The sequence below is a fragment of the Clupea harengus genome, unplaced genomic scaffold (assembly GCF_900700415.2).
Source record: "Clupea harengus unplaced genomic scaffold, Ch_v2.0.2, whole genome shotgun sequence".
NCBI lineage: Eukaryota > Metazoa > Chordata > Actinopteri > Clupeiformes > Clupeidae > Clupea > Clupea harengus.
Genome location: NW_024879845.1, coordinates 20,961 through 46,480, shown reverse-complemented (window position 1 = coordinate 46,480; position 25,520 = coordinate 20,961). Strand labels below are relative to the sequence as shown.

Below are 25,520 nucleotides of genomic sequence, written 5' to 3'. Positions count from 1 at the left end.
GCTAATCTCAACAAAAAGTGCAATGGAATATAATCAAGGACTAAACCTTTAAGCAAAAGAGAAAATGTCTCAGTTGAGGATGCACACAGTAGCACTGGATGAGGGTATAGAATGGCAATGAGCAGAGGTGCCAATGACAACAAAATGGAAAGAGTATGCTGATATCACTGAATGCCAGACTTAATCCATATTTTCATTTAAAGAAAATGAAATGTTTCATCATGTATAACAAATCACAAATTCTCAACAGACTACCCTTCGCACGAGCTATTTGATTACATTTATAATGTCGCATCATTACACTAACAGTTCATTTTCATCTTGTTGCAATGACCTCACAGATCTATTCTTTATGCCTGTACCGATTAATAGTCTTTCAGTCGCTCAAAGTAGGCTATGGGAAAGCAGCAGAGCCTCTGTATCCACATACGGATGTCTTGATCAAACGATATCTCAATGGACTGGTAGGGAGGGAGGTATTAGCATAACAATACTGGGACTGCATGGAACTACTTTAGTATGACGCTGACGAGAAAGAAAACAATTTATTTCTTCATTCATAATGAGGGGATCAGTTTAAGAGCAGTTCTGTTGGTTTTTAACGTCAGCCAAGAGATAAACCTTTTTGATATCATTACAAGTATATTTTGGAAACGAAATGTAAATCCAATATAAATATGGATATGCCAATAAGTCCTCAAAAAGAAGTCTATCAAAACACCATCGTAAAAGTACAAAAATGAAGACAAAAAAACACCATATATCCTAGGAAAACTGTAGGCTATAAATTATCCCTTAAAAACTGTCAAAATTGGACATTTTATCTTTTGACAAATAACTCAAACAATCGACATATATGCAGACAACATATAAATATGTGTGCATCAATCGAACGTTGTGTGCTTTCGTGCATACTTAGTCATTTAGCATAGCTTTACACAGCCCTTGTAAAATGGGGACCTGGTTGCGAGCAGAATAAGACCACGCCTCACTCCGCTGTGACTCAGATCACATGACTCAGAAAGTTTAATGTCCTGCCCAAAGTTTAGTACCAACTTGGGGCGTAAAAAAAAAATCCCGAACTGGGACTGCTGTGATTTCACATTCGCGGCTACGGAGTCTTTAAGTTTCGGAAACGGATACCTAAGCATCGTTTTTGATAATTCAGTAAATAATAGTTTACGGACATTTTGCGCGTTGGTGAAGTTACAAGAGTCTGTAGGTATGCGCGTAACTACATTTATGAGTTGGCTGCGTCCTTTCGTAATAGCCGAATAAAGAAGCCTGTACTTCGCAGGATTTATTTAACTAGGTTAACACGGACGGTAAAAGGGTAGACCTGTCGAATGAGCATTTAAACAATTGAATTGCCTTTTAAAAGGTTTTTCCTGACAATCGGCTGCTGTGATTTCCAATATCGTGGATTGATATTCTTTGTTCAACAACAAAATAGATTATTGTATTTTTTGATCCAGGTTAGCCTAGCAACATTTTCCGTGGCAAAACTTTTTTTACAGTCTTTGGAACTATGGATCCGAGCCAGCACAATCCCCCTGCCGGCCACCAAATCGTCCATGTTCGGGGTGATTCCGAGACTGATTTGGAGGCTCTTTTCAATGCAGTAATGAACCCGAAAAATACGATTTTACCCCCCTCTGTCCCCATGAGGATGAGGAAACTGCCGGACTCCTTCTTCAAGCCTCCAGAGCCCAAGTCTCACTCCAGACAAGTAAGACCACCCCGCTAGCATAATAGGTCTAACTACAAGAATCCTTGATAGTTTACTCAACCTTTTTGGTAAAACTACATTGTTTTTATTATTATTATAATCTTTTGAAATTGCATTATGGCTTGCTGATGCAAAATATCTAGCCTGGCTTAAAAAGAGTAATTTAGTCACCTGCAGAGTTTTAGGACCATGGCATTTGAGTTAATTAAGCTTGTTTTAAAAACAGACTTCTAAACTTCTGGGAACTAACATGTCCATACAGCTGTCCCATGTAGGCCTAATGCACGCAAATGCATTGTAGGCTTTTCTTTGCACTAAACACGTTTAAATTATATCTGTGATTTAAAAAAAACAAAAAAACACTAACTGTTCAGTGGATGTTAACACCAGTAAAGATCAACTAGGCCTACTCAAACTTGAGATGTATGGAAAGTTTCTTAAAATCCATCTATTTGTCCATTGCTACTACGTGCCTTGGATCTGTGGTTAAGCCTTTGGTCTTTGGTTAACCCTTAACTTTTACCACTTCCTTCTCACTCTCACCCCTTCTTGGTTTGTGTGCGCAGGCTAGTACGGATGCAGGGACAGCAGGCACCCTCACCCCACAGCATGTCCGGGCACACTCCTCCCCCGCCTCGCTCCAGTTGGGCACCGTATCTCCTGGCGGTCTCAGTGGCATGGCCCCAGCAGGGACCCCCCCACAGCATCTTCGCCAGTCTTCCTACGAGTTCCCAGATGACATGCCCCTGCCCCCTGGCTGGGAGATGGCTAAGACTGCTTCAGGACAGAGATACTTTCTGAAGTGAGTTTGTTCATTTTTCAACTATTTCCAGTCCTCTGCTGATGGTAATTGCCACGACCAGCAGTATTAACAAAGTGCATTGAACTTTTCAGAGGCATCAACCTTAATATTTCTGTAACTACTAGATCTGGGCAAAACAACAAAATGTGCAATTATCCTGATGCTGGACAAACTTAAAATGTGTATTTGGCCAGCATTTAGCTGGTGAGTCAAATGTTGATAATTTCAGGAGTTCCACATTTATTACATGCTTGCAAATTTAAGTTGCATTTTACCGACAATGGATGTACTTCAGCATCTAGAGGTTTAGAGAAAGCCAAAGGGTATTATGAGAATTTGCTTGATTTACATGAAACTTGAACCAAATTGAACCTTTCATTCTTGAACACAAACATCCAAGTCTTTGAACAAGTAGCTGTTAAATTGCATCTCCTTTATGAATAGGCCTACCTTAACAGGAATGCCTATGTTCTACTGAACAGAACTATACTGCCCTTCAAAACCGACAAAGCAAAAACAGTACTAACCCAAAACATGGCCAGTGGTGTATTGGTGGACTATGGCACTGCACATATTAAATAGGTTTTCAGTAAGTATTTTGTATGTGGAACCCATGACCAGTGATTCGACCTATGACCCTGGAAATAAATGCAGCTGTCATTTAATAAAAGCAGTATGCTCTCAGATTCCATGCATTGGCATTTCTGAAGTGACAGCAGTCTTCTCTTATAAACAAGTGATATGGAGCAAGTTAGCAGCTAAGCTAGCTAGCGAATGGTGTACTCAATTCACTGGATATCTAGCTCCTAGAAGTTGACTGTGGCCTGGCATCTGCTGGTGATAATCAATCAGCAACAGCATTTTTTCCAGCATTGGCTCCAATAGCCATTGCCTTTCATTCCTTGTCACTGTGTTTATGCAGACTGACATGCAGAGATGATCCTTTTTTGCTGGTAGAGAAACCTCTTCAGTCCTGTGTGTGAATGGTGTCCCATCATCATCCCAGGATACAGTTTTGTATGGTTTATTTGATCATACATACAAATATCTAAATTGGATAAAAACGGACAGAAGTAGTTGAGCCTCCCATATAAACCCTTCTACATTTTGTGAACGCTTTGAAAGGAGGTATCCGCATGGGTATTCTTGGTCAGAAATAGGCTTAAGTTGTCTTGAGTGTAGTTGGAATACACATGGCCAGGTTTGCTGTCTGGTCTCAATAAACACTGAAGGCCTCCCTCTGGCTGGACTAGTCTGGCTTCCCCTCGGTGTGTGGTGTTGGTCTCTGTGTCTGTTGTGGGCTCCCTGGGATCAGGTTTCAGGGGGAACAAAGGCCCACTGTAGGAGCGAGTGTACATAGTCCAGGCAGATCTGGTAACCTCATCTGCCAATGGGATGAGCGTGAAAGAGTGGGTGAGTTAGTGAAAGAGAAAGAGTAACACTGCCCCTGACTGCTGCAGTTGATCTAAAGCAAACTGGTGGAGAAGTTCTTTGGAGGGTGAGGTTGGGATGTATGGCCTGTAATTAGAGGGCTGGGAGGTTGGAGATTTATGAGATACATTGAAGATGCATCTTTTAAAACGAGCTTTGGGTTTCTTTTTGTATCTCTTTGTCTCTACAAGTGAAATAAAACATTTGAATGGCAGTGTTGCTGTTTGGGTTGAGTTCTATCTTAATGCATTAAGATATTTTTCAATCTACTTCCTCCAGCTGAATGGTCCTCTGAAAAATATCCCTCTAGCAGTTCCACCGGTTGTGTTTTATGCAGAATAAATCAGGTGTTTTTGTGTTATTTGCGTGTTGTTTTTTCCATTGCAATCCTGATAGCTTTGTAGAATGGTCAAACCTGCGAGCAGCTGATTCTGGACATACATGATTACACTTAAATTTACTTAGTTAAAAGAGAGCTTTCAAAACCAGATGTCTAAAAAGTTAACATCTGGGGAACATCTGCCTGTTTTGCCAATGCTATGTGAAGGAGATTGTGTAGAGTTGTACAACTTTCACACACTCTCAGGACTAGGCTAGCGGTTATGTTTGTAATAGACTTAAAAGTAGGAGGAAGTTGATGTCTGCTAAAGATACAAACGCTACTTCGAGGTGAACAATGATATAAACAAAAGTTACATTTCCATTTGAGTCTTCAAATGAAAACAAATTATACAGATTTTCTATATCAAGTATCACTCACAGAGTGTGGGTATTGTCATCCTTACTTGCTTCAATGTTAAAAACTTTCCAGTGTTTCCCTAAACTATTTGTGTGAAAGTAAGAAGAGGGAGATCATTTTATTTAGTTTGTTGTTTGCTTGTACCGTATATTTAGTTGATTGCTCTACGGGATGGTGATTTGCTTTGTTAACACTGTTGTTTGAGGTGCTCTATGATGCTCCTGGGAGATTTAGAGTTTCACAGGGTTAGATGTTAGAAGTCCTTCAACGATGAGCACATAATTCTAGACAGCATTGGAAGCAGTGACATTTCCTGCTTTTGCTGTGTTTTTATAATTTCATGGTGACTTGTTCGAAAGTTTGTTGTTTTTGGGGTCACGATGGGGTCAGAGGTGCATAAATCCTCAGTTGTTGAGTGTATTTTTCCATTCGGTGTGGTCACGGGGACATCCTCTGTCTGCTTTAGATTGGAGTGCAGCAGACACTCAGTCTGGACTGAGAGTAACCCCAGCAGAAGGGCTTTAAAGAGCCTCCTATTTATAAACAGGGCTTTTGCTATGGGAGTGTGAGCCAGCCATCTTGTGAGTTTGGTGATAGGTCATGTTACACCCAGGTGATCCACCAACACTGTAGGCCCAGTAAACACATTTGTGTACTAACAGACATACACAAACACAAACACATGCATACTGGGACACAGAAACATCTTTTGGAAATGGTGGACAAAAATAATGGTTTTGTATGGAAGCTCTTAAAATAGGATGTTTCCTACAGATATTTAGATCTATGGTGTTTCTTTTCACCCGTCTGCAACCAAAGCCATTTTGAGTTTATAGAAACAAATTGAAGAAGTGTGTCTCCGACTTCTCCTGTAGTGATTGTGACAGATTGGCCTCAGAAGGACTGACGAATGTGAGGGGACGAAAGTAGCGAAAATTTATAAAAATGGAGGTGATGAAAATGCATGTTAATTGAAAAATAGAGGGGTAAAAATGTGTGAGCTTAGATATAGATGATTCGAGCAAAGAGACATTTCAAATCCTGTGTTGGTAAAGGTTTAATAAGTTGGAATACGTAAAAATATAACATACCCAAAGTTCATCTGTGGATTAAATCATTATCAGACATATCTTCATAATATACGTCAGACATTGTGTGTCGATTTCTTTTGGCCAATTGTGTAGTTTTTTTTGCCAATTTTTTATGTTAGCAAGATCACGTTTGCTAGCCAGCTACCGTTAATTATAGAGGTCACTAAACCTAGGAGCACACCTGAAATAAACTTGTTCCAAAATAAAATCCAACATTGTCCCCCTTTATGCAGACTAGAGAAAGCCACGGTTCCCTTCATGTCTTGAGAAATATCTCAAGATTTCATCAAATATGATAACCTCCTGCCCCTCTGTGGTTAGGTAAATGAATTTCAAACACTTTGTCAGGATTGGTCAGGATTGAGAGAAAGCTGAACAGAGGAAAGTACAAAGATATCCTTAAGGAAAACCTAGTCTGGTGCGCTCAGGACCTCAGACTGGGCCGAAGGTTCACCTTCCAACAGGCCAGTGACCCTAAAGGCCAATTTATGGTTGTCTGTTTACACCGTCACAGAGACACGGAGAGCCCTCTCCTTCGTGGCAAACCCTCTCCGTGGCCTGACGTGCACCTCCCAAATTTTGTAACGACTCCGTCAATCCGTCACACATCGCTTTTTACCTTATGGGGAGTAGCATGCTGACATTAGATAGCTGGCTCAGACACCTCGCAAATCCCCATAGACGCATTTTTCAGTTACAATAACAGGGTTTTTACATTGCACAGTCTTATTTCTCTGTATCTTTTAAAAAATCTAGGCAAAAAAAGGTCAAACAAACAACTTTTGTGTACAAATACGACCATCAACAGAGTTTGGTCCGCCATCTTTTTTTTTTTATTGCTTTGCAACACCCACAACCGTCAGAGAACCATAAATGTTCACGTCGTAGCCGCCCGTCCGTCTGTCTAATAACACAGTCGTTGAAGTATATTTCGGCCTTAAGCCACAGCCAAGACAATGCAGGAGGAACAGCTGTAATTGTCCTTGAATGGCCCAGACAGAGCCCTGACTTGAACCCAATAGAAAATCTCTGAAAATGACTGTCCACTGACAGTCCCCATCCAACCTGACAGAGCTTGAGAGGATCTGTAGAGTAGGGTGGCAGAAAATTCCCAAATCCAGGTGTGCAAAGCTTGTTGCCTCATACGCAAAAAGACTCAAGGCTGAAATCGCTGCTAAAGGTGCTTCAACTAAGTACTGAGTAAAGGGTCTGAATACTTATGTCAAAGTGATATTTCAGTTTTTTCTTTTTAATACATTTGCTAAAAATTATAAACATTATGGGGTATTTAGTGTAATTAAAAAAATGAATAAAAATTTCAGCACAAGGCTGCAACATTTCAAAATATAAAAAAGGAGAAGGGGTTTGAATACTCTCTGAATGCACTGTAATATAGTAGGACACCCTTGTTTGGTCTTTTAAGAGCCTTTTCTGCTGTGAGATGTAGTGCTGCTGAATTAAAAATGTGCAGTTAGTTGTTGCCTCAGGTAACATTCAAGATTGAACAGTGATTTTGAGTTGGAAGCCATGCATACCTTCCAGGTGCACACAAGGGTAGTCAAACTATAGATTTTTCTATCTCTTTTCCTTTCAGACTTTTCAGAGAAACAGTGACCGTGGTTACATGCATTCGAATAACTGGCTTAGTCGGACTGAAATCGAATTATCCGTTTCATGTAAACACCTTTGTTCGACTATGTGCGGTCCGACTACGATCCGATTAACACCCCTGGATAACTCGATCCGATCCGGTTGATAATTTGACTATCGCGGCATGTAACGGTGAATTGGATAAGGAACTGGACTTTGCGTCTTTGCGCATGCTTGAGATCCCGCTGCCCTCCTCCCTCCCTCCCTCCCATGTCCTGACCCGGAAGTCGCAAGAGACGATAAGTTGTCTCAACTGTTCATACTAATGACACGTTTATTTATGAATATCCTGCAGACTGTCTCACAAGCTTATTCTTGTTGATTATGAACAAACATAACAGAAGAAGTCCGAAGATATGAGCACCTTTACAACCCCTCCTTAAAAACGTATGAGGACGTTCAAATGACGATACTTATGTTGACGTTGACTGCGACTGTTTGGACAGAACGCGCTAATTCACCGAACAAATACTTTCATATTAATTTCACTTGTTAGTCATGTCATCCATTCATATTGATGTGAATCAATCAATACTAATACAACTTTAACTGTGATGTGCTTTTGTTTCATTTCACAACGTATTTACTGTATAATCAACGATAGCAGGTGCCCGCTTGTAAACAGTCCACATTTTATTTGCTTAAAACACACAGCAGTACTGTCAAATCAGAAAGAAAATCAGCTGTTAATCGGCTATTACCTTGACCAATACCTTTCAAACTCGGTGATAGTATCCACAACTAATTTGTTCTTCATTCTATCAAATATGATGAAGTGTGGTCCGCCAGTGGCCCGTAATGGTCCGCGACGGCCAAAAGTAAATTATTGCGACATTTCTAACATACAACTCAGAACGAAGAGAACACAGCCAGTAGTAGCCTTGTGTGACGTTGGATAATGACAGCTCTTAATTATGAAAAGTTGACTACTAGGATGGCTGTATTAATGCCAGTGGGCTAGCCTACTGTTGACGGTGAAATACTGCGGTCGGTATGCGCATCGTTGTGTTTTGTGATACATTGGCCTGTCTGAGTGTGTGATGGGAGTATGAGGCTGTGAGCGAACTATAGTTTGTAACATAACCAAGTCACACATGGAGCAGGGTTCCAGATGCTTTGCCTTGCGCATTGTCATATCTATAACTAACCTACTGGTACGTACAAAAGGAGAGCCCACCCGCGGAAATCATGTGTGCGCTAACAATTGTCTGGCGCCAGGTCTTGGGTAAGGAGGCATGTTGTTCCGGGGATATTTAGTTAAATGGTCCGCAAATTTTTTTTTATGGGCTAAGTTGTCCTTGGTCTGAAAAAGTTTGAGAAACACTGCTTTATAGACAATAACGATCATACACTCCCATTGCACTCAAACAACCACACTCAAACGAGGAGATATTGTATCAATTAGCCTATTAAGTATTGTATTAATTGCACAGAGTTCAACGTTACAGCAACATAACTTTGCTCCGGTCGCTCAATCTGATATATCCGTGTGCATCACCGTTCTCGCTCTCGCTCTCTCTCTCTGGCACACCCACCCTGTAACCTACGCGTTTATACATTATAGGAGCAAGACCATTATATTAACATTAGATGGGGGACCAGGATGAAAATGTGACCTGGAATCATAGTGCGAAAATAGACCTGTCAGAGAAGGAACACCTGGCGATTCTCTCGCCTTTTATCTTTCACCTTTGAATAATGTAACTTATAAACACGTCGGCCGGCAGAAACAAACAAACAACGCGATGGACAACCCAAGAGGCAACACTCATTTCTGGACCGATGAACAGACGCGATTCATGCTCAATCAACTGTTGTTGCTGTTGGTAGCATAGACATATATATGTCTATGGTTGGTAGTGGTGAAGAGGTCAAGCGGAAACGGCTGTATCACCACTAGTTGTAATGAAAACAGCGCCACCTATCGTATCGGATATGACATGCTTTCGGCCAATGATTCGATTTATTCACTGCCATACATATTGGGATAATAGCAGTTGCCCCAAAAGATAGCATAGTCCGACTAAAGCGAGATTCAAATTATACCATCATATAAACACACTGACTGTTTCAACAGGTCTTACAGTCTGCTCCTCTGGTGTAACCATCTTGTCTTGGCCAAACCAGTTTGGCAGTGGTTTCTTGTTTGATAATTAAATTGTTGCCAAATGTGGACCTCTTCAGTTAGTGGATGAAATCCTGCAATAAGACACCCACACTCTTTAAAATACTTCAGTGGAACTTTGAATAACCTGCAGTAGGTGTTTCTCAGAGCAAACTGACATAAGAAGCTAACCTGTTCAATAGTATTACCTGGCATTGGTTGCCACCGATTTCCACAATTCAAATCTTATGCTCAGATGAATCTCTGGTTTCTGTGCATGCTCAGGCACCGAGCAAAAGGACCTAGACCTGTCAGTTATTAAAAAAAGATCTTCCCTTAACTAGCAAAACAATAACAACAAAAAAAGCGTGGCCTGTCTTTTTCCCTGGGCTTTCTTCAGTCCCCCCTTCCCTTCTTTTCACTGACAGTGTCATAGTTTCCAGCAGCAGAAGGAGGGGGCAGGGCTCTTGGATTGTAAAAAAGACCACTACAGTACAGTCAACCAATGGAGTTCTGAGGGACTGCTTCCGTAGTTGCAGTTCCCCCCTCCCCATGCCTTTTTTCTTTCTTTTCTTCTCTCGTTTTTTGTTCATTAACCCTTACTCCCTCTTCTTCCCTCCTCCTCCTGCTGACCCTGTTGAAGGGGCCTCTCTGGTGAGAGTCAGCCTGGGATGGAGCTATTTTTCCTGGGCCGCTGCGTGTGTGTGTGTGTGTGTGTGTGTGTGTGTGAGTGATATGGTTGGGGGTGGGGCGGATTCTAGGCTGTGGGAGGTGCAGAGGCTTTATGGAAAGGAGGAGAAGGGCTGGATTTGGTCCTTTGATCAGTAAAAGCACAAACAAGATGGGGGTTTGAAAATGGGTGGCTTTATGGGGGAGGGGAGGCAGAATTGCTGACTCAGGCCTCAGGCTCTCATTCTCTCTTTTTCAGTCGCTGTCTCCCTTGTTCTTACTCACCACAGTGACCGAAATAGGCCTAACCTTGTTGGAAAGTGAGTTACTCACAGATGTCAGTCTTAAAAATCTGTCAAAATTAAACAGCAGAGAACTTCCACTGAACTTTTCACAGAAACTGAAATCTCTTTACCCGCTCTTGCTATCACAGCGTGCTAACATACAGCTAGGATGTATGCGCCACTGTTATTTTATTTATTTATTTTTTAATTCAGGCTTGAAATGCAAACCAGTGGCCAGAGGCCAGACACGTCTGCAGTGAAGGCTGTGAGCTCTAAATAAAGCAGCAGTAGGGTTTGTGGGTTGTTGCTCAGTCTAGGCCTTTGTCAAGCAGGTGAAAGCTTTGTAAATGTGGCGCCAGATTGTTAAAGACCCTGACACTTCACAGTGTCCACAGTGCTTCCAGGAAAAGGGACCCCCTATGTTGAGCCCCCACTCTGACCCCCCTGAATAGGGGGGCTGGCCACAAGGAGAGGGGGCTTTCCTGTATGGCCTCCCCATCCCAAGCCACACACAGCCACAAAGTAGTAATTAGACATGCCGTCAGAACACTCACAAATGTGTCCGGGCTGTTCCCACTGAGAAAGTCCTGGGACAAACACAGGCTAACAGAGTGTTTTTTTTACAGTTTAAGGAGAGATTTTTGTTATTTGGGTGTCTGTTTGGCAGTCTGCATACTTAATGGCAATTCTTAAGATAAAATTTTAACATCATTGTAATAATGTCATTATTTTTACTTGTTTACAACCAAACAAAGGCGTTCAAAGTCTATAGAAACAAATAAACCACTATTGAGAAACTTGCTTTAAAAAGAACTACAATGACAATGTGGTGTCTGTTCCTAAAATAACATCACAGTGAAGGTAGGATGTTAAATAATCAGGTGGCAAAATAATGATCTACTACAAGCCAGCAGTGTCTCAAAACACTCAATTTAAGCAGTTGCTGCACTATAGTACAAACCCCCCCCCCCCCAATTTTTTTAAATAATTTCTTGTAGTGGTAGTGGTTTTAATTGATTTATATGCTATATTCCAAAATGACTGTCTGTCAAAAATTTCAATTCCATTTAACAGTTTTCACCCAAGTATCAGGACCAAACCCTTCTGCACTGATATGGAACCACTCAGCGTTCCTAAACATCATAACTCAACTCAGCTGCAGATTGCCTCTATGTAGCCTGCAACACAGGGAAGATTTGATATTAAGCGCAAGCAGATCAGGCATTTGGACTTGCCTCCTGTGAGGTGTCAGTAGTGAAAGGCCCATTTGCTAATCCTGGACAGAGTAAACAGCTCCATATGTCTGGAATTAGTGCTGTGACTCCCATAGTAAGGGTAAAATGATGTTCATTTAATGATGAATTTAGAGGGTGCACATTTATAACTTTTAGTAGCCAAACCACTTTCTTGTGAAATTAACAGAAGTGACTTTACTTAATGACCTCTGATCTTTTAGTGTGACATTGGTTTGACTTACCATTCTCTACCCTTCGATGTTTATCTGTAGCCATTTGGATCAGACCACCACCTGGCAAGACCCCCGTAAGACCCTCTTGCAGATGAACCCGGCCCCCCCCAGCCCCCTACCTGTGCAACAGCAACAGCAGCAGCAGCAGCAGCAGGTCATGGCCCCAGCCACTGGTAAGGACACAGTCTCACCCAGTCAAACTTTTTTTTTTCTTCATATCTCTCGTTAATCCTGGAATACACACATGCTCTCTGTTTCTATGAGATATGTTTCTATCTCTGTAGTGACTTGTTGCAGCGCCTGTAACTTTGAACACAAAACTGATGTGGTGAAATTTACTCACCAATCATATGGCTGTGGTGTTGCAAATTCAACATATATCTGCTTAATACTAGGTGGTTGTTCTAATCAACAGTTACATGTGTAATTACTCTGGGGCAGGGCTAGATTAGGGCTGGGCGGTATATCGACTTTCTAAGGTATACCGATATCTTTTCAAATGAGATATAGGATGAGACCATATGCCGACCATATGCCGTTTATGCTGATATAGTTTGTTGTTGCGTTACATAATCCGTTTCTTCCGTAAAGCCGTGCCAGTGTTTGCTCCTTTCTCTCTCCTCTTTCACACTCTCTGCACAACCCAGCCCCCACTCTCCCTCTGCGTCTACGGAGGTCCCTCTACACCCCATAGTGGCCCGGCAGTTCTATATTTCACTGTAATGACTGCCGATGGCCGGAATGTTTCCATGAATGTAAGAGTTGTAAACGATATTGACTTATATTTATATACCTTAAGACTAGATAAAGTGAGTAGACACTAAATATATGTATCTATACAACTATTTTGATGAATTGTCACATTTTTACATAGTACCGGTGTTACCTCTGCTAGTCACCAATATGTGAAAGTTGAGGTGTCGTTTGGTATTAAACAGTGCATGTTTAGCTAGCCAGCTAACAGTATAATGAGACCAGCCACATCTGTGAACCATTCGCCTACAATTTGTATCTTTGGATACAGTTTTTCTCTGTGTATTGGCTGCTGCAAAACAGCTCAGAATGTAGCCGTTTCTTTCCTAATATGTCAACTATCACGAAAATATCTACATGGAAGCCGCTGTAGTTGTCCAGTGGAGAGGGGACTCTGATGATGTGCACTCAATTGCAATTGGAAAATGAACCTGTGTTTTCTGTGCCGGATTGCATGGACACTAAAGTGAGTTATAACATTAACTTTCTGGTAAAATACAGCTCAAAAAGTTGTCAACTTAGGCACCCGCAACAAATCTAATTAGCTAACTGTTACTTAGTGAGGCTAACATGGTTTGTCAGCCAACTTCAGTCAGGAGCTGCACCAGAAGACCATTATATTTTAATGATTGTGAAATAAATCTGGTTTTGTCCCAGGTACTTGCAGTGGTGTTTATTGTAGGTAATATGGTTTAGTGCCAGCCTAATATCTGCAGGCAAATTTAAAGCAATCTGGCGATTGCGGTCCTTTGCCTACTGCACATCTTCAGTCGGTGAATAAGGTGGTTAGGTGAAGAAAGGTATACGTTTGGTGGCAGATTGTAATCACACTGGGTTATGATTGCATAGCTTTTTCACCGTACTATATCACTTGGTGGAACGGTCAAGAGACTTTCTTTGCTGTCCCGTGAGCGTGTTTACAGCCTGGCCTTGCCCTTGACACAAATCAACATATGTATATTTTCCCAAGAAGAGATTATTGATCATATTATGCATGTAATGCAAATGCTTAAAATAGGTCCATTATTTAAAGAAAATAAGAAATGTCATGCAGTTCAATCACAATTATGCAATACAACGTCACTACAATAGTCGATGTTTGCGCGATCTTCTTGCGAGATATTCCTAATGAAGTGCTAAGCAGGTTTCCAGTGGTTTTATAAAAAAAAAAACAGGAATCAGCAGAAGTGTTCTAGAATAGTACTGCTGTCTACAGGGTTAAATGTACTCTAGTTTAATCAGTCTGTTATTGTTGTTGAAAACAACTTAAGGAGCATTCTCAGAAATAGGCATATTTTTATTTATTATTGACTATTTAGTTGTATAATTTTTCAGTTACATGTTTTGCATCTGTATATTCTCAAACAGGGAAGGAAACCCTGTCTTTGCATTTTATTTTTATCAAAGTTGGTTTTAATTAAAGTGCTTGTGGCATTTCACATGTGACTAGTTTACTTCGTAGAAAATACCGATATATATTGTGTATCGGTATTCAGCCTAAAAAAAACGGGATATGATTTTTGATCCGTATCCCCCAGCCCTAGACTAGATACAACTTGATGTGCTAGCTGAACCAGTTACATTGTGTAAAAGTATTCACTCTTGTTTTTCTCGATGTTTTCCACTTTTCTGACATTTTGAAAGATTGGATATATTGAGGGGATGTAGAGTAGTGGCAGCCTTTATCGTTCCACAGTGATTTGTCACGAGAGACTAATACATGTGATTAGGGCTGTTAACTGAGTGGAGGATATGTGCAGAATTGGATCGTCATTTGATCTGTTTCGCTGGTGTGTCCGCTGTGTCATTCATTCGTGTTTGGCACCTGTAAGCGCAGAAATGTGGCATGTTTTGTTCAATAAGATAAGACATGTAAGATATGTTGCTTTTACACTGTCCTCAAGCAGGATAATGACATTGTTGGAAGGGGATAAAGGCAAAAAAGAGTGTAAACTATGGAAACATTCCTCCCTTGCTTACATTGTAGCTAACTATGGCACAACCCATTTTATTACCAGGGAGAAACAAATACATTTGCTCGAACGTATCATCGGTTTGTAGGCTAATGGCTTGCAACAAAGTTTGCAGTTTTTAGTTTTTTTTGGGGGGGGGGGGGGGCGGGGTTATAGCCCATGGCCATAGGTTTGTTTCACATTTTATATCAAAATGTGATGGTGAGCAAATGCACAAGAGGTAGAATTCGATTGTGCCTCTCAGACGTGTTTAGTTTCTGTGTTTAGCAGAATCAAAGCTCCTAGGAAACCTTAACATCTCTTATGGGCCTTAAATTAGCACCGACTGCATTTAGTTGTTTGACGCAAATATATATATATATATATAAAACAAAACAAAAAAATCTTTATGTACGATTACAGGTTATCATTTATTACTCTTTTCCGTTGCTTTGCTGCACACATTTTAGCTGTATTCTGTGTAGTAATAAACCGTAAGTAACTCAATTTTTGGGCCTGATGAATGGCCCTATCAAGCATGGTGTGCATTCTATATGCATGCTATGCTGTGATATTCATGGCCATGTTCGGTATGCATTTTTAAGCCCTAATTTTTCTTAATGTTAGGTAAGAAGACAAAGTCTCATCTTTTCCAGTCATCTGCAGCTCATCCAACCACATCATGATGGCTGATGTCTCCTCATTACCTGGGCCCAACGCCAAACCCCTTGTGCTGATGCTGTTGCCAGTACATTAGCCATATCTATTTGTATATCCAAAACTTACTTTTTGTACAGTGTAGAAACTGACATTATACATGTCACTTGAAGTATATTATAATGAGCATGGGCTATGAGTATGTTACGTTTATATTTTAATGCATAGTTATTTTAATGCCTGTTGTATGTCCTTGACCCCATTCTGTAACATGGGTACTTAAGGGGTTTGATTGGCAAGATGGACTTGACAGGCGGCCAGCAGTGAAGGGTGCTAGGTTGAAATGTAGGGGTGGAGGCAGGCAAGGACACCTAAATGTTTGCACGTTGGGCCTGGATGTCAAGCTGAAGACACCAATTTCCCTTCAACATGGAATTATACTTTTCTTGTGGATTACTATTTTTTTTCTTGATATGCCTCGCTGGCACTTGGATTATACATGTTTTTTGGGGGAAATCACCTGAAGATTTGTTTTTTGGAATTGCCTGGATTTTGCCAGTACGAATTTTAAGGTTTGCGTCAGCCTGTGATATTTTCAAGGTAACATCTCGCTGGTGAGATTACAGTGGTTGTTGAAGAAATTGGATCGTCATGTCTCCCGAACTTCTCAATTCTTAAAAAGAACCATTGAGGACTAATTACGTACAGTCCACATAACAGAGGCACTTAACAGTTTATTTTGTATCACAGGACTTGGGAATATGTATTTTAGGCTCTATGTGCAATATGTAAAACAACTAAGTTGTCAAGATAAATGAATTGACCCAATGCAGTGTCTTGTTTATTTATTGTACTCTTTAGGGACTAGAATGTTTGCGGCCTTGGGAAAAGCCTTTCTGTTTATGTGGTACAGCCCCCCTGTGTTTTTGTGCACACAATACTGAACTGGTGGGATAGAGTGAGCATTACAGTCTAATGACCGCTATCTGACTGTTAAAGAAATAGATGGAAATAGCTGTTTATTGCCTTTGGAACAACGACGTATAGTGATGTAGGGACGGTTTTGCAGATAGGATGATGGAGTAAACTTCAGTGCTGGAAATAACAAATAGCTCACACAAATATCCCGCTGCTTCCCTTTTTTTCCAGTGGGTTGCGCAGCAAAAGCAACATGGTGGCCAGCTGGAGCAGGAGCTGGAGCTGTAACTCACTCACTCGTCTGTTATTCTGCATGGTTGCGGAAACCTCTGTTGGATATTGTGATGTGCTATGAAGTTCATAATAGGTTGCAAATCGCTTCAAATGGTCAATTTGGTTAGCATAGGGGCTACCATTCGACATCTGTTGTGTTCACTTCAGTCTGGAAGCATTCCACTGGAAGATACTGAAAGATATTGGATTGGGATGTAACTTACATCATGGATGCCAAGATAGAGACTACAAATCAAACTCACAGAACCCGGGATAGAGTTATACCACCCTGCACCTTTGTGACCTCTGTGGTATTTTCCATGAGTCTATCCATCTAAATGTACATAAAATGCTTTAAAGCAAATGTTTCAAAGCAAAGCCCATGATTGCATTCATGCACAGATAGCAACTGATTAGGTGATGAAGTCAGGCAGACTACATGGTCTATACCAGAAAGACCTGCCTTCTGAATCATCTTCTCTGATAGTACTTACTACTGCAGCTATCACACCAATTTTAGGACTGTCTCTACCCTGGTTCAAAAACCAAAATCAGCCACATGTCTTAGAGAGTCTGTGTCTATTGAACAGTGTTTTGCAAGACTCGTAAAGGAACTGACTTTGAGTCCAACAGTCCAGGAAACCAATCATGATCAAGCAAGAAATGTAACCCTGACACAAAATATTAATGAAAATGTATATTGCATATTTAATTGGCCCCTTTGCATCTTGTTGCCGGGATACAGGGATGGGTTAATAGCTGTCAAACAGTCAGTCAGTCAGTGCTTCTAATTAGGCGTATAGGCGTACTTCTAATTAGGCGTATATGTATTATTATCACTGTTAATGATAATAATAATAATAATAATAGTAATAATAATAATATGACATTTAATTCATGATTTAAAATCATTAAATTTTTGTGGTTATAGCATAGTCTTGCACATTTAAATATTCAAATTATTGTCATGTTTAAATCACTGTGAGAATCTGTGGTATAGCCCTTTGGGATTTGGTGATTCTAGTTATAGGACGTAGCTAATTAGCTACTGCTAATCTGGTTTCAGTTCATATAAAGAATCCTCTTTGTTAATACAGGGGATTGTGTCTATGTAAAGGAATGAGAGGATTCTACTTCCTCACATTCTACTGATGTTGTTACACTGACAGACACTTTCTCAGCCACCTGAAATTTGTATATAGTCAGTATAACATTCATGGGCAAAAATATCCCTTGCCTTAAGTATATTGCTTTTCCTCAGGTCCTCTTCCTGAGGGCTGGGAACAGGCCATCACTCCAGAGGGCGAGATCTACTACATCAACCACAAGAATAAGACCACCTCTTGGTTGGACCCCAGACTGGATGCGCGATATGGTATTCTTCTCTACTCTAGCTGTGCAGTTTTGTTGGCTTTCTGCTTTCTTTTTCAAAACTCGTTTTATTTACAGCCTTGGTGCTATTGTAGTTTGAATCTTTCTGTCTTCTCGTCTGTTTTGCTTTTTTCTTCTTTTCTCTTCTCTCCTCTCCTCTTCTCTCATCTCCTCTCCTCTTCTCTTCTCTTTGTTGGTATGAGTTAATCCCTCTGTGTGGTAGTAAAGCTTACAGAAATGAAGGTAACTGCTTATGTCACTCTGATTTACTCACGCTCGAGGTGCCTCCATCACATCACAGAGCTGTTCCCAAGGGAAGCGCCACTCTCCCAGTCTGTTCCAGTTCTCAGTTGTATAAAAAACGCTACTCTGTGCTTCATTGGCATAGTGCTCTTTGGTGTAACAAGAACCATACTGACAAAGAATGCACACAAACGTGCCAAAGTATGTGTTAATGTGCTCCTTTCTAAATCCCTCATAGAATATATCCAGTGCAGATCTGAGCAGCATGCACAAATATACGTATATATGTAAATGATTGCGCAGTGCTGAGTACAACAGTTTATAGTCTGTGGTGTTGGTACACTGGGCATAACCACACATTCAGATTTGGTACATGCACAATTATGGTGCACGTGAAAAATAACGATGCACTAATGTATTGGGAGCGTATTTTACAATTATAATGTAAATATTATGTCCACAATACGGTTTCCCATCTCTCTCTCTCTCTGGCTGTTCTATTTCCCGGCCTATTTTCCGGTCAAATACCATCGTAAAAGAATCAGTAGCTTTTTTATATTTGGTTTCTAAGTTTGATTATAGCATTCCTAAAGTGTTGTCATCTGTGGTGTTTTCTGGTGGTGGGAGAGTGCAGATCCTAGTAGCTATACAGAGAGAGCCAGATCACAATAGTGAGGGTCTTTGAAGATTTACAAGTTAATGCACAGGTCTAGTAGGGCACCAAATCGTGCACATAATGAATGTGAGAATGGGCAGGGTTAGGGTTGAGCTGGGTGTGTGTGTGTGTGTGTGTGTGTGTGTGTGTGTGTGTCTGTGTGTCTGTGTGTCTGTGTTGGGGAGGGGGGGATTCACCCAAATTCTGCACAGACAGGTCTTTAGGGAAACACTCTTGTTATGTCGACTAGGCCTTTTCGTCCACATTCAGATTTGGCATTCAGAGACCTGTTCTGAGTTTAAGCGCTCACACGCACTCAGGTGAAGGTTCTCAGTGTGTCTGCTGATATGCGGGTCCGTGTTGTTCATAAAAGTTTAATTTGCTGTTTGCACCTCAGCCGAGCTGAAAAGTGACAGAGCCCCTTTAAGCGGGCAGGACGACCCCACCTCACCGTCTCCCCCCCTCTCCCCCTACATGAGATTCAGAGCAGCTCAGCAGCTCCTTCCCCTCCTCCTCCTCCTCCTCGTCCTCCTCCTCGTCCTCCTCCTCCTCCTCCTCCTCCAGTGGACTTCCAGACAGAGCTGAACCATTGCCAGGCCTCTTTATTCTGTGGTTCAGCTCTTAATCTGTTCCAGACCTTTTCTGTCAAAGAGCTTCAGTGTGCGCTGAGAAGAGGGGGCAGGGAGAGGCGTGGCGACAGCGAGAGAAAAAGAAAGATGAAGAGAAAGACAGAGAAAGTGAGCAGGGAAGGAAAGACAGGGAGGGGCAGAAAGGGAAATGCCAATGGGATGCGTGGCTTCCCCCTTACTCTTTAAGATGGTGAGAGGAGGTGAGGAGTGGCTTCCCCCTTACTCTTTAAGATGGTGAGAGGAGGTGAGGCGTGGGTTCCCCCTTACTCTTTAGGATCGTGAGAGGAGGTGAGGCGTGGGTTCCCCCTTACTCTTTAAGATGGTGAGAGGAGGTGAGGAGTGGCTTCCCCCTTACTCTTTAAGATGGTGAGAGGAGGTGAGGAGTGGCTTCCCCCTTACTCTTTAAGATGGTGAGAGGAGGTGAGGAGTGGGTTCCCCCTTACTCTTTAGGATCGTGAGAGGAGGTGAGGAGTGGGTTCCCCCTTACTCTTTAGGATCGTGAGAGGAGGTGAGGCGTGGGTTGCGCTAAAGGCCCCTTTTTAGAGCATTTCCTTTTGTAGTGCGGAAGAACCAAACATAAACACACACACACACACACACACAATATACATTACACATACACTAAAGACAGGCTCCATGCATTTTGTTTGAGGCCAAATGTAACTTATACTGTGAAAAACGGTCCGCTTGGTGATGCAATCACTGGGTATTTCTGGTGCAACTGTTATAGTGATCTGTAGCATACATCTGTCAACTATGACTGCCATATTTTGGTGAGATCTCTTGAAAACAACTGAGCGAGGGCTTATTTCAGGACTTGTCATTTTGTATGAACCCTCAGAGACCGAGTCTGTGAGTTTTAAACACATTCAGTGCTAAACTTCTGTCACTGTCATAATGAAGGAGTCATACATCCCATATGGTTTCTTTTAAGACATCCTGTGCAGCTCAGATGTTTGATACGCATGTGGATGCATCCATATTACGGAATATATGGTAAAAAAAGTTAGTTGTAAAATTTGATAACTTTCTCCCCTTAGCATTATGCATTTTTAGATAGACAGGATGACAATATTTATTTTATGAGCAAAGTTCAAAATAATTTTGATGAATTGATTTAATGATGAGCGAATAAATTAACTGTAGAGGAAATAATAAAATTAGTCTTGTTTAGTTCTCATATCCGCTCACTGGGGCTATAGCTTTCTGCTCCATAGACAGAGGCAATGCAATAAAACACTCAGCTGACCTTTTGAACTGTGGTAACTTCAAATCATCCCCCTCTTCAACTACTCTCTGTTCTCCCTTCACACAGACACACACACACACACACACACACACACACACACACACACACGAACACACACACCTCAGCCCTCTGTCTCTGGAGCAATACATGTGTATTCCAAAGCAGATTACTATGTTACACTTTTGTCACACAACAAAAGAGCTAAACCACTGGAAAGTGTTAGTCCTGCTGACTGTCTCATTAATAGACATTTACGGAGACAGGGCTCCAGCTTACAAATGGAAATGCCTGGTGAAAACAGCAGGCAGATCCCTTCAAAGTTGCACGTTTGACTCCTTTAGGTGAAGTCGGCAAGGGGTGAGGGATTGAGGAGACTGACCAAAGCAAAATTAATTAGCTCTAGGACTGGTGTCAGGCACGACTAACAGAATAGCCTTAATCCCTTCAGAAGCCTCAGATGTGATTAACACAGCAGCTTTCTACAAAGCAGGAGATTCTGCAACGTGTTTGTTAAAGCCCTGCTCACATATGAAACCCGTTAATGTATCAGTGAAATAAGGTAAAAACAACAGAGATAAATTGTAGATAACAAATTTTCATTCCCACTCAGTCTTCCATAACGGTTAAGTCACGGGTGTTGTGTATTCCCACCTGACTGTATTTAAGGGGATGAAACAGAGTGTGAACCTCCACGAGACGTGTAAACACGAGAGGTCTCATGCAGTTAACCTAGCTATGAACTACCCTAACAGTTGGCAGTTTCTAGGGTATTAACATGAACTAATTAAGTTAAACTTGTGTATTTTGGGGGCCAGACAGCGAAGCTGCACAGTCCTATTATCATTTTATAAGTTGCATTGAGGAGACTGTAACATCAGCTAGATAAATAGCTATCATTTCATGTAAATTGGACACTGCCATTTAAACAGTTTATTTAAAAGTTTCCTTAGCTAGCTAGCTAATGTGTGTAAATGTGATAAGAACTTGTCTATGGCATCGTCAACATCTACATAACAAAGTGTTAGGTCCACCATCAGCTTTTGTTGTCACAGCAATTTTTGACAGATAAATGATATTTGAGATATAAGAGAAAGCTTAGTAAATAGGCTGTAAGTTTTAAAGACAACTATCAAAATTATCTATGTGAAAAAACTTCAGACATTTTAGCTCCTTAGAACCAACTTGGAGGCAGCAGCGCTATATTATTTGCATCCTAATGAACACAAAAGGTCTTGAACTCACAGAAAGCCGTCGCCTTGTGCTTAATGCTGCAGTGGTCTATGAGAGGACCTGGGCAGTTATCGGTCATGTGCTGCTGTTTTTCTCTGCCTCTGCTATCATAACACTTGAACACCGAAGTTGTCACCTTGCTGGTGGGTGCACAGTGATGTCAGCTTTGCGAAGCACTCATCTTTTCCAGTGTACTTGTGAGCCAGCAGTGAGTCATTACAGCACTCACTCCCAGCAGACTCCATTTAAGCAGAGGCTTTTGAAATAAAGACACACAAAAAACAGCACATGAACAGTTTTCACTATATCACTTTATATCAAAACAATAGGGAGTCAGGAAAACAATGACTGTTCCAATAACCCCAGATAGATCATTGGTGACTATTGCTAACTGTGGTCAGACTGTTTTCAGAATGGGATCTTGTTGCCAAGCTAGGCCTTCAAACATTCTCCTGATTTTTTCCAGACCAAAGTTGGGCTCAGTCTACCATTATTTTCTATGTCCTTACCAGGCTCAAGGAAACAATCTATAAACTATGTGTTTTGAAACAGCCATGTAGTTGTCTAGTTTTTTTGCTTTGTTTAGTTGAAACATTATAGCCAGAATTCACTTATGTTGTTTTCATGTATTCATTTCTGATGCATTAGAAATATTGGCAGTGACCGTTAACTTTCATACATGTACAACGATTCAAATTGTGTCTGCTCCAAAATCTGCATTTGGCTGCATTGTGTCTGATCCCAAATCTGCCTTGGACTGCCTTATTTCATATAATCTGCTTGTTTCCTTCTCAGTGGCTTATATCTCCTTCTGGTAATGTGATATCCTGGTTAGGACCCTTTCTAAACCCTAGTAATAGTCAGAAGTCAATATTGATCAAAGGAGCTCCTTTAGCAGTCGTGGGACCAGGACAGTGCGTCAAGTCAGTCCCCCTTGCCTTCTATTCCAGATTTACATTCGCAAACACAGTTGCACTGTGGTACTGTGGCTTTGTGCATTCTCTGAGATTTGTGACGATAAAGTCTGTTGTTGCTAGCTCGTCGTGTCACAGCAGAGCGTGAACAAGATTACTGCGGGGCGGTCCAACCTGTGCTTTCTGTGTGCGTTAGAGGATCTTTCCCTCCCTACCTCGCTGCAGTTTCCCTGCTCAGGGCCTCTCTTTTCAGCAAGCCTTCTCATGTCTAGAATGGCCGAGGGGTGAACCTGCCCTTGTGGCTTATCCAAATACGCAAGACTGACTGCCTGGATACTGTGTTGTTTTCTTTCTCTTTCTTTTTTCCTCTCACGCGCTATCCCCCCTTTCACCCTCTCCTCCAAAAAAGATTATTCACTTTTGGAGAGTCTAGAATTGACTTCTATTGTTGTTGCAAAACTTTAGTTGTTGTTGTTGTTGTTGTATCACCACACTGTATGTGGCTGTAAGCGGTGCAGTTCCAAGAGCTACTTCAGTAGTGAGCTACAAGGCAGCTACAGTGGTCTCATATCTATGGGAGATAAGGCCCAGAAAAGACACACACTCCCACAGTGTAACGCAATAGAGAGAATGGGGGCTGGCTTATGTGTGAAAGCGTGGGGTAATTTTAGAGGTGAGGGTCTGTTTGTGTGAGTGGAAGAGGCATTATGTGGGAGAGGGGTGTGAGGTTTGTGTGTTGGGGGAGGGGTACACACAGTGTTGGTAAATGGGTTGAGGCTTATCCCAGTGTTCCCAGGCTCGTCCTAAGTGGTGCTGTATTCACAGTATGATAGTGTTAGCCTGCTGATTGATGATGGGAAGAGCAGGGAGGACTAGCACACTCTCCCTCAGGCATCTGCAAGGGATTGCCTATCGTTATATAACTTCTTACTCTGATAACTCTGTTTGTTGTCTGCCGTCAATTTAATTTAGTTTATTTAATACAGAAACTTTAAACAAAACGTAACTTTAATATTTGTGTTTTTTTTTTTTCATAGTTTCAAATTTCATGTATAAAATCATGATTCCAAACAGCGACTGACATGGTAAAGCCCTTAAAAGGTGCAATTTTAGCCTCTGCTAATTAGCGAAAATGTCGATAGCTGAATTCACTGAACTGTAGCATTTATTGCATTTGTTGGAAAAGTATAGGAAAAATCCTCCCTTGTAGGAAACAATATAGGTCATCTTCTGCATGTTCCATACCGATCACAGTAATCTAATCATGTCATAACTTGATGATGTAGGAAAATGCTATTCTAAATCTAGGCTGGCTTATTATCGCCTAATGTGAGGGCCAGTCGTCAGATGTCTGAAAGGGCTTCAATGAGTACCTATTTTTAATCAATATGTTTCAAATACAACTAATAGAGTAATGTCTCTGTTATGCATTCCACTTTAAACATAACATTCCCTGGCCACTAGCATGCCATTGGTTCTTTTTGTAAATGTGGATTTCTTTTGCCGCGATCAGAGCTCTTGGCCAAAATGTGTTCTTCCACCGCAAGTCTTACAACGACTGTTTCTACTGGTGTGTGCTTAGCATTACTGAAAACATTTAGAAGCCCAAGCTGTATCACTTCCAGGAGCCTTAGCCACACCACTGGGCAACAAAGGAAAGTCAGTCTTTCCGGTGCTGTCTGTCATCAGCTGTTTTAATGAGGTTCTGCATCCTCTCAGGCAAGAGATGTTGCTCCTCCATCCAGTCCTTACAGCTTGAATTGAGTCATTGTAATAGTACATGTTATATTCCCTGGGCAAGGTTACCGGCTGGGCTCATGGCTTGGGGCCCCATACCACCAGAGGCCTCTGATCATCCATTGTTTACTTATTTCATTATTATGCAGAAATCTTAAGTGCAGGCCTATTAAACAATATTCAGGCCCAAACTGAAACTTTTGTTGTTGTATCGTCCCCAGATACAAAATAATATGGCCTGAGATCAGAACCCCTAGACATAGTTTCCTCATTTTGGACGTGACTCGCTAGTTTATACTGATGTAACCACTTGGAGATGTGGAAAATCAAGACCTCAGAAGTGGGAGTGCAAGTTTGACTGTAGCACAAAAGCACCTGTCCCTCTCAGATGCAAGTTTGGTGACTTTGTCCCTCTTTGTCTTTCCACCCAGTACAGTTTTGATCATGAAATGGATGAATATGCATAACAGGAACTGAGGAGTCACTTAAAGAAACCGAGTGGGAGAGTCTTGGACCTAGTGTTTATCTCCAGGAGAACCGGTTTAACTAGTGGAAGTGTTAACACATGTCTCTGAATAAGGGGAGTTGGCTTAGTTGCCTTGGGCGTGTCTCCAGACAGACAATCTTAAACATAACAATAGAGGGTGTTGGGACATGTAGGAAAGCCTTTGGCTAACCATAAAAATGCTAATATCACAGCTAAGGCACTTGTAAGAAATGCAAGCACAAGAAAAGTTGGGCTCTGGGTTAAGTTTTAAACAATTTACGTAATTTCATGATCATCTGTATATCAGCCAATATTCATAACTCCTCTTTTACCTCTTTTAGCTTTGAGACCATAGTATCGGAGCATCACTGTATATGTCTTTGTACCATATATTTTAATGTACATCGATACAATCAATAAGATGCAACTGAAATTTGATGTCAATGAATCTCAGCATGAATTTGAATCCACCAGCTAGATGAGAC

General features: G+C 41.3%; 1 protein-coding gene across 2 annotated transcripts in view; it reads left to right on the top strand.

The window, feature by feature from the left end:
* Nucleotides 1-1,035: 1,035 nt before the first annotated feature.
* Nucleotides 1,036-25,520, top strand: part of yap1 (Yes1 associated transcriptional regulator) — a 31,790-nt gene continuing 7,305 nt past the window's right edge. Inside the window, exons 1-4 of one of the 2 annotated variants that reach the window (XM_042705218.1) lie at nt 1,036-1,729; nt 2,296-2,531; nt 12,007-12,140; nt 17,782-17,895. In XM_042705218.1, the coding sequence (XP_042561152.1) occupies nt 1,529-1,729; nt 2,296-2,531; nt 12,007-12,140; nt 17,782-17,895 (685 nt within the window). In that variant the 5' untranslated portion in view covers nt 1,036-1,528. The remainder of the gene's footprint in view (nt 1,730-2,295; nt 2,532-12,006; nt 12,141-17,781; nt 17,896-25,520) is intronic. The other variant, XM_042705219.1, reaches the window with a different exon arrangement.